The 12,270-nt window shown below is 57.4% G+C and overlaps 1 protein-coding gene across 1 annotated transcript in view; it reads right to left on the reverse strand.

Moving 5' to 3' along the window:
* Window positions 1-12,270, reverse strand: part of ADAMTSL2 (ADAMTS like 2) — a 32,246-nt gene that overhangs the window by 16,012 nt on the left and 3,964 nt on the right. The window contains exons 7-9 of the mRNA XM_063082577.1: window positions 9,514-9,594; window positions 6,952-7,127; window positions 441-789 (exon numbers count right to left, since the gene is read on the reverse strand). Of these exons, the coding sequence (XP_062938647.1) occupies window positions 441-789; window positions 6,952-7,127; window positions 9,514-9,594 (606 nt within the window). The remainder of the gene's footprint in view (window positions 1-440; window positions 790-6,951; window positions 7,128-9,513; window positions 9,595-12,270) is intronic.

Below are 12,270 nucleotides of genomic sequence, written 5' to 3' on the forward strand. Positions count from 1 at the left end.
TGAGATGAAATCATCATGTATTTAGGATGGGCCCTAAATCCAGCGACTGGTGTCCTTATGAGAAGAGAGGACACAGAGAGAGACACAGACCCAGAGGAGATGCCTTATGGCAGCGGCCCTAGCTCCCTGCTGTCCCCAAGCCCAGGCAGGGCAGGGCACTCCACTGAGTGAGGGAGCAGGCCAGGGCCAGACCATCTGTGCTGGACTCCCAGCTCCTCCATGGTGGGCTTTGTGACTTGGTCAAGTCACTGCCTCTAAGTCTCAGTCTCCCCACCTGTCAAGTGGCCTTAGCAGGAGCAAACCTGCAAGCAACCAGCACCTCTTACCCACCTCCTCTGCAGACAGACTTCAGGGGGCACTGAAGACCCCTTACCCAAAGCCCCTCTCCCTGGGATGCCCCTGCCCCACCACCACACCCCCTCTTCCCTCCTCTTGGTTACCTCGGAAGCCCTTGCCCCTGGGGGGCCCCTCGCAGGCCCCGCCGCTGGCCTGCTCGCACACCTCGTTGGTCTCCGGGCCCTTGCTCAGGCCCAGCTCTATCTCTGGGCCAGGGTGGCCGAATAGCCGGTTTTCCAGGCCCAGCCGCTCTGAGGAGGCCGGGCCGTAGAGGGAGCCATTGTGCTGGATGAGGTCCAGCAGCCCAGTCCCGTCCAGCTCCTGGCTCTCGGCGCTCTCGGAGGTGGGCTCCGAGAAGCTGTAGTACATGGGCTGGATGCGGTGCGTGTGCGGTGGCTGCAGCAGCGTGTACTCGAAGGTGATGGAGGGGCTTTTGCCGTTCTGGTTCCATACCTGGGGAGGGAGAAGTGGGGACCATCCCTTCCTCGCCCACCTGCAGAGCCCCTCCCAGGGATCCCACCTCGCCCAGGCTACGGCTGCCCCAGACTGTGAACTGGGCACACCAAGGGGCCCACCTGGGATCAGGCAAGAAGGGGCACACTGTGCACAGAGAATTTTTTTTTCTTTTGGTGGCTGGCCGGTACAGGGATCTGAACCCTTGACTGTGGTGTTACAAGGCTTTGCTCTAACCAAAGGAGCTAACTAGCCAGACTGAGAACTTTTTTTAAGTAGTGAAGCCAACCAAAACCCCACCTGCCACCAATCATCCCCCTGTGCCGAAGTCCTGAGTGACAGTGGTGCACGTTCCCACCACTGCCCCCCAGAGCCCCCCAGGCCAGGCCCTGCCTCAGTTCAGGACAAGCCTGAGGGTCGGCCGGCTCCAGGGCTCCAGCAGCTCCCGAGCAGGGCAGCCCAGCCTTCTGCGCAGACCCCTGCCACCCTCCCTGGGAGTCTTCAGAGTCTTCTCCGGGGATTCAACCTAGAATAGCGGGGGTCAGGGCAGTCCTAGGAAGCAGACTCTCACACGGGCCTGTGGAGCAGGATCGGGACAGCAGGGGTGCAGAGAGCCCACCCCTGGGGGAGCGCAGAGCGCTGAGAGCCGGGGGCAGGGGTGCAGCACAAGCGAGTGCCCCACAGGGGCGACGTCTCAGGGCCTTGAGAGGCGGCTGAGCTGCGTGATCCAGCGCTGGGAAAGACAGCGGGAGGTGGGGTGAGGAACGCCACCCGACCCCTGCGGAAGGCGGAGCCCAGGCCGGCTTGGCCACCGGGGAGGAGGCCTGCACATCCAGGCCCAAGGGCGGAAGAGCTCCCTGAAGGGCGATTCTCCACCTGCTGGGCCCGCATGGCCAAGGACAGAATCCAACCAGAAAAGTGGGGCCCTGAGACTACGGGTGCAGGCATCGACTCAGTACACTTGAAAAATTTAAAATCTCTGATTTCCCTGAATCTTCTGGGCCTGAAAAGGTGGCCTGTCCTCCCTGCTAAAGCGGGCATTTCCCCTTGCCTGAAGATGCAGAGATCTCTGCCCTCGTGACTCCTTGGGCCCCTTAGGGACTGGTCACCGGACCAATAGTTCGGGTAAGTCACCTTCTCACCCAGTCAGGGGAATCCTGGGAGGAAGGACCCCACGCCTGTGGAAGTGCAGCTCCGGCTGACAGGGGCCGCAGGCATTCCCTCGCCATGGAGGGTCAGCGTGCTGGACAGAGCGCCGGGAGAATGCCAACGTGCTACTGGGAGGCTCTCAGAAACATGGAGAAAAGGCCGACCCCAGGAGAAGCACAAATGCTGGACCTGCTGTGGCAGGTGACAGAAGAGCGGTCCAAAGGCTGCAGAGTCCACCAGTGACTACTTTCTGCAGAGGGGGCGGGGCTGCAGGACATCCCACTCTCCAGAGTGGGAAGAGATGAGGGGGTAAAGGGGCACCCATGTCATTCGGAGGGAAGGTGTTGGGTGCCCTCACAGCAGCGCTGGTGGCAGGAGATGATATTACAGAACCAGGCTCCCCAATAGCCATGGAGATGACCGGATCCCAAAACAATAAAGGCAGATGGCAAAAGCCCACAGCAAGGTGGGCTCAAGCACTGTGGAAAGAAGCCGTGTTGGCAGGGTAGCCGGGGCCTGACCCACAGAGACCGCCAGACGTGGCTGGTAAACAAAGTACCCCCAGGTGACAAATAGACGGGCCCATAAAAGGCACTACTCAGTCTGTACAGAGTGAAGGATCAGGAAGCAGAGGGCAGCTGTCCCATAAAACGTCACAGGCCTTTGCCCAATTTCCTGAGCCAGTTTTGAGACCCAGAGTCCACTGAGTGATGGAACAGCCAGGTCTCCAGGAAGGATCCACAAGTTTATATGGTAATGATTCCCCCCACACTCCCCCAAAGGGCCAACAGCCAAAGTAACTAGTTTATATGGTTAACTGTTCACCGAGGAAGTGGGTCCAAGTTGTCATTGTTAATGGGGGACCCAAAGCCCCATCACTGTCCCCCACCCCCGTTACTGTGAGAGCTTGCGGGTGATGAGCCAGGACTAGAGTGTGGGTCGGGTCTGGCTCACGGGACATCTCCAGGGTCCACAGCCTCACCCAGTCCCCAGGTGCATGATCGGTAATTGGCAGAACCCTCATGGGGCTCCTTGACCCGTGGGGTGACAACTATCACAGTGGAGAGAGCTGAGACTCCATCCAAGAGAGTAAACCCAAAATAGTTCTGCATCCTGGGGGAAGCACAGAGACTAGTGGCACACTTAGTGACCTAAAGGACACAGGAGTGGTGAACCCATCAGATCCTGCATTTAGTCCAACAACTTGGCCCCTACAATAACAAGACAGATCCCAAAGGACCTGCCGTCAGAGAGCCGCCGAGCAGCTCTGCACAGCTGAGTGCCACACTCTCAACCAGTCAGCAGCCCCACTGCAGCCCGGGACAGACACAGCATCTTCTCTAGAGTGGGTGACATGGCCTTGGGTTGATCCTATGAAGCCGCTGATCTGGCAAATACGTTCTTTCCTCTCCCTAACAGGACCAGAAGCAGCTTTAATTTGCATGGGATGGACGACAGCTCTGACCATTTTGATGCATTTACAGTTTTGACCCAGGGATACGTTACTTCTCCCACAACCAGTCACAGCACAGTCCTACAGAAGACTGCCTCGGTCCTCTATATTGATGGCATCACATTCATCACACCAGATGAGCAAGAAGGGGCACTGGTGGCCGTGGTAAAGCCCGTGTATTCCAGAGGGCCAGAGGCTCCACTCACCCCCCACATCAGTGAAGATGTCAGGGTTCAGTAGTCAAGGTGGGCTAGGAAGCCCCCTTGAGAGTAAAGGGGGACTTGTCACGTACCCTCCACCATGAAGGAGAATTTGGAAGACAGCATATGCCACATCTGGGGACACCAGCCCTATCCACACACTAAGTGATGCAAAATCTGCCCACATCGAGTAGAGTCCTAAGGAGAAGGGCTCTCCAGCAGGCCCAGGCTGCAGTGCCAGCAGCCTGCCATGTGGGCCATAGGACGTGGCAGAGCCTCCAGGAATAGGGACGTCTGGGGTGGGGAAGATGGCACACAGAGTCCTGGCAGCCCCGGTAAAAAATCACAATGCAGACCTCTGGGGTTCTGGCACAAGGTCATGCCATCTGCACAGATAAATACACATCGTGTGAGAAAGAGCTCTGGCACAAAACCAGTCCCTGCTAGAGACAGAGCACTTTGACTACAGGACGTCAGGTGACCCGTGCAGCCATAGTCCAGCATTATGAGTTCCGTCAACTACGCTAAGTTCCATGACTGGGAGGGCCCAGCAGAGAGCCATCTTGGGACAGAATGTTACATCCAGGATCAGGCACCATCAGGGCTGGAGAGCACAAGAAAGCTGCCTTGGCAAGTGACCAAAACACCCCTCATGCAAGACTCTTGCACTCGTGTCTCGGCCACCACTGCGGCTGCACGGGGCGGCCCTGATGAACTGAGAGGGGACAACAGCTGACCTCGGTGCAGGGATGGGCTGCTTGGTGTAGGGTGCAAGCTGGAAATGGAGCGGCTTTGCTATAGCCTGTCCAGGACAGCCATGAAAACATGCCAGTGATGGAAGGGCTTCCCAAGGCTGCAGGTGGCGCCTGCAACGTGATAATCAATTTGTAAGGGGAAGAGAGTGGCCCAGGATCAGAATCTGTGCTGAATCCTGGGCAGTGGCAAATGGCTAGGTAGACGAGTCAGGAGCCTGGGCGGAGAAGATCGGGAGGTTGGGGACGAGGAGATTCTGCAGGAGACATTCACGTCTGGATCTAGGGGGGCAGGCGTGAAACGCGAGGGTCTGTGTATCATGAGTTAATACATGCCAGGCAGCATCCCCCATGCGGGAGGCACTAAACAACCAAGCAACAGATAGAATGGCTTGGCCAGCTGACATAGATTAGCCTCTGGCATCGTGAACAGAATAGCCATGGTGGCAGGAAGGGAAACTGTGCGTGATCCCTAGCACGGTTTCTCACTCGCCAAGGCTGCACTAGTTACTTCCACTACTGAAAGTCCAAGCGTCGTCGTCAACACTAGCCCATGACACAGCACCATCTCTCGCGGAGACCACTCCCTTGCTAGATGGCAATTTAGTTAAGTGGGACCCCTTGTTTCCTGGAAGTGGAAGTGACTAATCTTATTCTAAACTTGTTTTTCCTGTCCACAGGGCCTCAGCCAACCCCAGCATCCAAGGGATCACAGAGTACGTGATCCACTGAGACAGCACAGCACATGACACTGCCTTGGACGGAGGGAGCCATTTCATAGCAAAGGAGGCGTCATCATGGGCACACAGCTATGGGATCCACTGAACCTATCGCATGCCGCATCACCCAGAAACTGCCAGCCTCAGAGTAAGGGAGGGTGAAGCCACGGTCCCCCTGAGATGTGACACACCTGAGTCAGTCACTGTAGCGTGGTGCAACGTCCTCACTAGGTAGACTCTATGGGCCTGAGAAGCAGGGGCTATCATTCCCAGCGACCACTTGAGGATTTTGTGTTTCCCAGCCCTGCAGCTCTAGGATCTGTGGATCAGAGGCAGATTCCCAGGGCAGGGACATTTCCACCAAAAGAGTTTCATTAAACTTTAAGCAACAGCTGTCACCTGGCTGTTTGGCACCTGTGCTAGGAGACCAGCAGCAAGGGAAGGAGTAGCCTTCCTGGCAGGGGCAACTGGCTGTGACCATCAAGAGCAGGGAGGGGTGCTGCTTGGCCCTGGGGCAAAGCATACATTCGGTGCCCTGCTGATCCGTGGGGAATCGGCTCTGGGAATCCCACTGCCCAATTTTGATGGCAACTGGACAAGGGCAGCAGCCTTGGATTGAGAAGGGCATGGAGACCAAAGTCACTCATCAAGTAAACCACCTGGGCTAGCAGAGTGCCAGCCGAGGGGAAGGGGAGTCTAGGACAGGGAGTTGAAGACAGAAACTGTGTATCAGCTGCAGCCCCCAGGCCAGCTGCAGTCCATCCAGCTCACCTCCCTCCTGCACGGATCCTGGGAAGGAAACCAGCCAGCCAGCATCCTAGAGGAGCTGTTTGCTGCCAAGGTAAACCCATCGCACAAAGCACATGGGTCCACGCAGAGCCAGGGGTGGCTGGTGGCTGGTGCTGCGGAGTGCCCCCAGATCTCACTGTTAGCGAGCCGCCTGGAGGGGGACCCACTGACGGTTCACAGCCAAGCCCCTCCCCGGGCATCTCCCTTGACGAGTGGAGGGAGGCTGCCTCTCCCAAGGCCATGCCCCCCCAAGGGGCAATGACATGCAGAAACTACACAAAGCCCCTGCCCCAACTTGAAATGATGCTGATCTCACAATTATGACTGCATCGCAGCTCGGCATCTCCCTCTGTCCACGCCTGTGCCCCTCACTCCCTCATCAGTGCTGCTCCTGAGGCCACTCCCCCAAACCCCCTGCATGTAAACCTCCATCTCAGAGTCTGTTTCCTGTACGCTGACCTACAACACAGCCCCTCCAACCGGGGGATGACGCCAGGAGCCCAGTCTACCTCAAGGGAGCTAATAACAGCGTGAATAATGCATGAATGAATGAACGATGAGTGGATGCATGAATGAATGAATGAATGCATGCGTGAATGAGTGAATGCATACATGATTGAATGGATGAGTGAATGCATAAACGTATGCGTGAATGAGGGAATGCATGAATGAATGAACCATGAGTGGGTGCATGAATGAATGAATGAATGCGTGAATGAGTGAATTAGTGAATGCATAAATGATTGAATGGATGAGTGAATGCATAAATGTATGCGTGAATGAGGGAATGCATGAATGAATGAATGAGTAAGTGAGAGAATGTGTGACTGAGTGAGCAAGTGCTTGGGTAAATGAATTAATGAGTAAATGGGACATTCATTGAATGAATTAAACTTTGAGCGAATGAGTGAATGAGGGCATGAATTAATGAATGAACAAGTGAATAAGTGAGTGAGTGATGCCCAACCTGTGCAGAGTGGTGATGCTGCCCCAGGCACACACACAGCAGGGCTGCTGGGCGGTGTCGCTGGTCACAGCCTCCACCTCTCGCTGGATTCTGGGGAAGCAGCCCCCACACCCGCACCCTGCAGCCCACGCACCATGACGTTCAGGCCCTGGTTGGTGGGCCCCTGCGCCACGATGTATTCGATGCCAGTCTCGTAGATGTCCATGGGCCGCCGGTACTTGACCACGGTGCCCGCGATGTTGAAGTTCTTGGGACTGTCCACCTTGTAGTTGCCATTGAAGAAGAAGGAGCCAGCTTCGTCTGCAAGAGCTGGAAGGGCAAAGCCACCCGGTCACAGGAGCCAGACAGGCTGGGGGAGGACAGAGGGGCAGGGGGAGCCGGCACCACATGCTCGGGGGACCGTGGTGGGCCCTCCCCTCCATGACCCGCCCTCAAGTCCCCCAGAGACAGGAAACTCCCCATCACAGGGGAGCCGGACGCTCCCGCCTGTGGCCCCGCCAGTGAATGCTGAGGAGATGCGAATGTCCTGTTCTATCAGCCTAAAATAAACAACCGGGGACTTGTCTAGACAACTGAGAATAGCTGCTAGGGACCCACTCAGTCCTGCCCTTGAAGGAGCGGGGGACTGCAAAGTGATGAGCTGGCGCCACAACCCAGCGGCCCGTCTGTTCCAGGAGAATTGGTGGCTGCAGGCACGTCAGACATCAGGCGTCGGCAGGCATGGGACTGCGCCACCCCACTTGGCCCTGCTGCAGACCTGCCATGTGACCTGGGGGAGACACCCGGACGATGAGGAGGGACCTCAGTGCCCCTTCCAGCTCCCACACTGAGTGGCACTGCAGCTGGCACGGTGTGCTGTCCACTAGCCCTTCTGGGGACCACCCAAGCTGGCCAGCTCCATCCTCTTGATGAGAGCAATGGCACCCTGCTTCCTGCACTGGCACGACCATGCTGACCATTCCCCCCACCAATCCATCCACCCAGGCATGGCTGAGGGTGCCCAGTCAGGCAAGAGGATGGCCCAGACACGTTCTCAGTCACCCTCTCTCTGAGGCGGGTGTGGGACTCCCAGGGCCTGGTGGAAGCTCAGGACAGACAGGGTCTGCACAAAAACCCCCACCACCCCTGGAGGCTGGAACAACTGCCTGGAGCCTGTGTGATTGCTCAGGGACAGATGAGGCGCTCTGAGCCTCCAGGGCTGGGGACAGACAGAGGGAGGAGGCGGGCTCGGCACTCAGGGACACTCTGTCTTCCAGAGGGTGTCCTTCAAGCCAATTCCAGGAACTGGCCCCGGGAGGAGAGGCGTCAGCTTCCAAAGTTCCTGATGCAATACAACAGAGGAGCCGGGGCAATTAATTTATTATCAGGCAGACGCAACAAGCTGGATGCGTCTGCTTGGAAAATGTCCTTAACGTAGTAAGGGCAGAAGATAAAGTAAATCAGAGTCCAAGTCCTGCAAGGTGGGGAGCGTGCTGGAGCCCAGTTGTCTCGGCCCCAGGTATGTGCCCAGGGTTAAATTGAGGTCCTTATGCAAAGCCTGTTTCCTGACAGTAAGGACCCTCCTTCCTGTGGCTTTCCCAGTGCTCCGAGGCTGCCCTTGGTATTTCCCCGCGTCTGTTTCAAGAATAAGAGCTGAGGAGCTGGCTCAGAGAACACGGTGTTTCCTGGCCTTGCTGCTCTCCCAGCAAGAGTGCAACAAAGTAACCAGCCTGGCAAGAGGCCCGGCTCCTGGCTCTCCTTCTCCGGTGGGGGATTCTGGAGCCTGCAGTGTGCAGACCTGCTGAGGCTCGGGGGCTTCAGGCCAGGGGCAGGGGAGCCCAAGGCTGGGCTCCAGCTGGAGGACCTTCCACAAAGCCTCCCCCTTTGCAGCATCCCTGTAGAGAGGTGGGCTTCACCCCTCCAGTGCTGGCTCTCACGCAGCCACTCTGAGACATGGGGCGGTGAGGCAGGTAGGAGGAGTGAGCCCAGGTAGTGTCCGAGAACAGCTTCCCTTATGCAGCCTGGGCCCCCTGGCTGCCCTGCACAGGGCAGGGCCAAGCGTGGAGTGGCTCTTAGGTGCGAGCAACTGCAACCACAGCCCGAGCGGCCTCAGCCACCTCCTGGGGCTGCAGACATTGCTGGGCAATGCTCCAGCTCCACAGAGAGCCCTTCCAAAAATTGTCACCAATTCCAGGCCTCACTGCCTCAGCCACTGTGCAAGCAACTCCAGAATCCTCAAGTTAGAGGACTCCCCTTCCCAGGTCCACCTGGCCAGTGCAGACTGTCCAGTGGCAAGAACACCAGCATGCAGCCCTGGACCTGGGTTTGATCCTCCTTCTGCTTCTCTGTTGCTCATGACCTTGGACTGGCCGCCCTCTTCTTCTCAGCTCTGCCGTGACCTTGTCACCTCCCCAGGTTCACCCTCACTCCCTGCTGGGATCCCATCTGTGGTACCCCAGCTTCTGCCCTGGCCAGGCTCTCTAGTGACCGTCGCAACCCCCTCTGCAGTCCAGCAGCACCGAGTACAAGGTCCTCCCCACACTCCCTCCACACAGCCAGCTCGAGTTCTGTCTCCTGGGGCCATGCCCACACCCCTCACCCCTCTCCTGAAGGGATGGATCCAGGGTCCAGTGCCCACTCTCTGCCCATGACCGCTGCCCCACACTTGCAGAACCAAGGCTCATGTGAGGCAGCTGCCCAGGCCTCGCTTACGCACCCAGCACATCAGCCGACTTCTTCCTCTCCACGATCTGGATGTCCCGGGCGCCAGCTGGGATGTGGGTCACCAGTGAGTAACCTGGAAGCAAACAGATGACAGTGAGCCACTGCCGGCCTGTCACTGGGCACAGCAAAGCCCTCAGTGGATGCAGCATCACCAGGGAAGGAGTGAGGCCCAGCTGGAAGTCCCTACGCTGGGTGGCTGGTGTCACCTCCTGAGCTCCTGGTGCAAGGGGGAGGCTAAGGGCTGGCCCCCCCCCCAGGTGTGTGCAGCTCACCTGGGCCCTGCCGAAGCACCCTATGCTGCCCCAGAGGCTGACCCATGGCTCATCGGTACCTGCCCCAGCCCTTCAAGGGACGCCATGGACAACAGGGACCTTAAACACACTGGAGTCAACGAGCTTCAGTCCTGCTTTGCCACTAACCACCCGGGGGCCTGGGGCAATCACCGGAGCCCCGGCAGCCTAAGTGCCTCCGACCAGCACCATCATTACCTTTAAACCCCATCTTATCACAACACCACGTTGACTTTAAAGGCTTGCTACATTCCAAAGCTGTGTGTGAGAGAGTAGGACAGCTGCAAGTGGCACCTGACAACTCCGCCGAGCCCCTCCTAAATGCCAGGTCCCAGGCCGAGGTCGATAGGGAGCATTATAAGCAGCTCAGAGCCTGTCACCGAGGCCCCCAGCCAAATGGAGAGACAGCCACAGAGCCCTCCAAGCGAAAACAGGAGGGAGGGTCTGGGGTGCTGAGGAGGGAAGAAGGGCTACTGCAGGAGGGAGATTTTAATAAGCCCTAAGAGAGAGAAGCTCTCCAGGCAAGGAGGAGCTCTCAGAGACTGAGGGTCTGCTGGGGCAATGCACATGTCACTGGCTCCTACGGGAGGGGTGGAGTCCACCCGCGTCTACTCCTGCAGGCCAGCACCCACCTGCGCCCTCCCCCCTGACCCCATGGCGTCTTACGGGTCCCTGAAGATCCTGACTCCACCTGACAGCCAGCAGCACTCTGGGGAGTGTTTACCAGCAGGTTCTTTGGGGGTACAGAGAGGAGCTCTGATGTGCAGTGCTGGCCTGTTTCCATGGTGTAAACGCTCCACCTTGCCAACGTCAACCTGCCCACGTGTGGTCACTGGACACAAGGTTGGGAGGAGAGGCAGGAGCACACCTGCTCAGTCTTTCTGCCATGCAGATAAAGTAGCAACAGCAGTAAAAGGATGTGGAAATAATGATTTTGTTTTAAACATAATTTTTTAAAATGTAGTTTTATGTACCTTAATTATTTAATTAGCAAGCACCTCACAAGATTCCTGAGCATTTAACACTCATCTCTCGTGGACTGGGGTGGCTCTAGGCCACCCACTCGGCCCTCACCGCAGTCAGCAGGCACAGACTTGTCAGGGAAGGGGTGTGGCTCTGTGGCTAGGACCACAGACCCAGAAGCCAGTCTGCCTGGGTCCGGACTCATCTCTGACTCTGTGGCTTTGTGATCTTAGACCAGTTATTTAACCTCCCTTTGCCTATTTCAAATCTTTTGGCAACAGCAGTAATACCTGCCTTGTAGAGATGCTGCTGGGCGTGAGTGAGTTAACTACGCCAGACTTGGCTCACTGCCCCGCACAGTGAGAGCTCAGAAGTCTTGGGATTGTTTGAATGTCAGCCCCGGCCCCCAAGCTAAGCGTTCCAAGAGGGAGATCCCGTCTGGTCTGCCGGGCCTGCCTGCAGCCCAAGCTCCTGGCACATAGTAGGGGCTATAAAAGGCACAGCTGCCCACACGCAGGCTCTCCCATCCCTAGCCCCAGGTCCAGCACGCCGTGCAAGCAGGTGTGTGGGAGGGAGGGCGCAGAGCCAGACTTCCATGCTTAGCTGCTTTCCCAGCGAGCTTTCCCCCGAAGAGAGGGCCTCTGCCCCCCACACCTGGCGAGACACTCACCACTGCCCCGACAACCCTCTGCTGCCCAGCCCTGTCCTTCCTCTGTCCGGCTTACTCATCCCTAGGTCCCATGTCCAAGTCCCACCCTCTCCAGTGCCCTCCCACCGGGACCCCCCTGAGCAGACTTGTCTCCACAGTTACCCTTCACAGCAGGGTGGAGGCCATCCCCTGGGCCTCCAGGAACCCGGGGTTCTAGCAAGATTGGTTCTAATCTAGACTCGCCCAGCCTCACTGTAGGACCCTGAGCAGACAATTCCCACTCTGGGCCTCAGTTTGCCCATCTGCTAAGTGTGTTTTAAGCTGCCCAGTCGGGAGGTTGCCATAAACCAGTTTAATTCTGCCAGTATTTCTTGAGACCCAGAAATGCATTCAGTTCCACGCTGAGCATCTTAAGTGACATCCTTCCAAAAGTATAAAGTCCTGCACATGCACAATACTCCCAGTTCCCATGAGGGCTGGGCCAGAGCTGGACACAGACGTGAGGCCAAATACACATGGCTTTGAAAAGGAACAGAGCTGCCCAGGGAAGGAAGGGGCTCTGGGCCAGGGTGGGCCTGGAGCTGATGGGCAGCCAGACCTCACATCAGCTGTGAGACCAGGACTCGAGCCTCAGTTTCCCCCTTTAAGTGTGTTATTAACCCTTCCCTCCAGGTAGCCTCAGAGGTCAAAAGTGATCCCTAAGCCAAGTGCCCACTAGTATGCAGTAGGTGCTTAACAAAGAGCTGCCCATTATTTCTAGCCAACGGGTGCCTCACAAAGCACCTGGCCAGCCCACCTGGGCCTGGAAGGAGAGTCAGGGGTCCCAAGAGAAAGAGGAACTTGCCCC

This window comes from Cynocephalus volans, chromosome 17 (genome assembly GCF_027409185.1).
Source record: "Cynocephalus volans isolate mCynVol1 chromosome 17, mCynVol1.pri, whole genome shotgun sequence".
In the NCBI taxonomy this organism is placed as follows: Eukaryota; Metazoa; Chordata; class Mammalia; order Dermoptera; family Cynocephalidae; genus Cynocephalus; species Cynocephalus volans.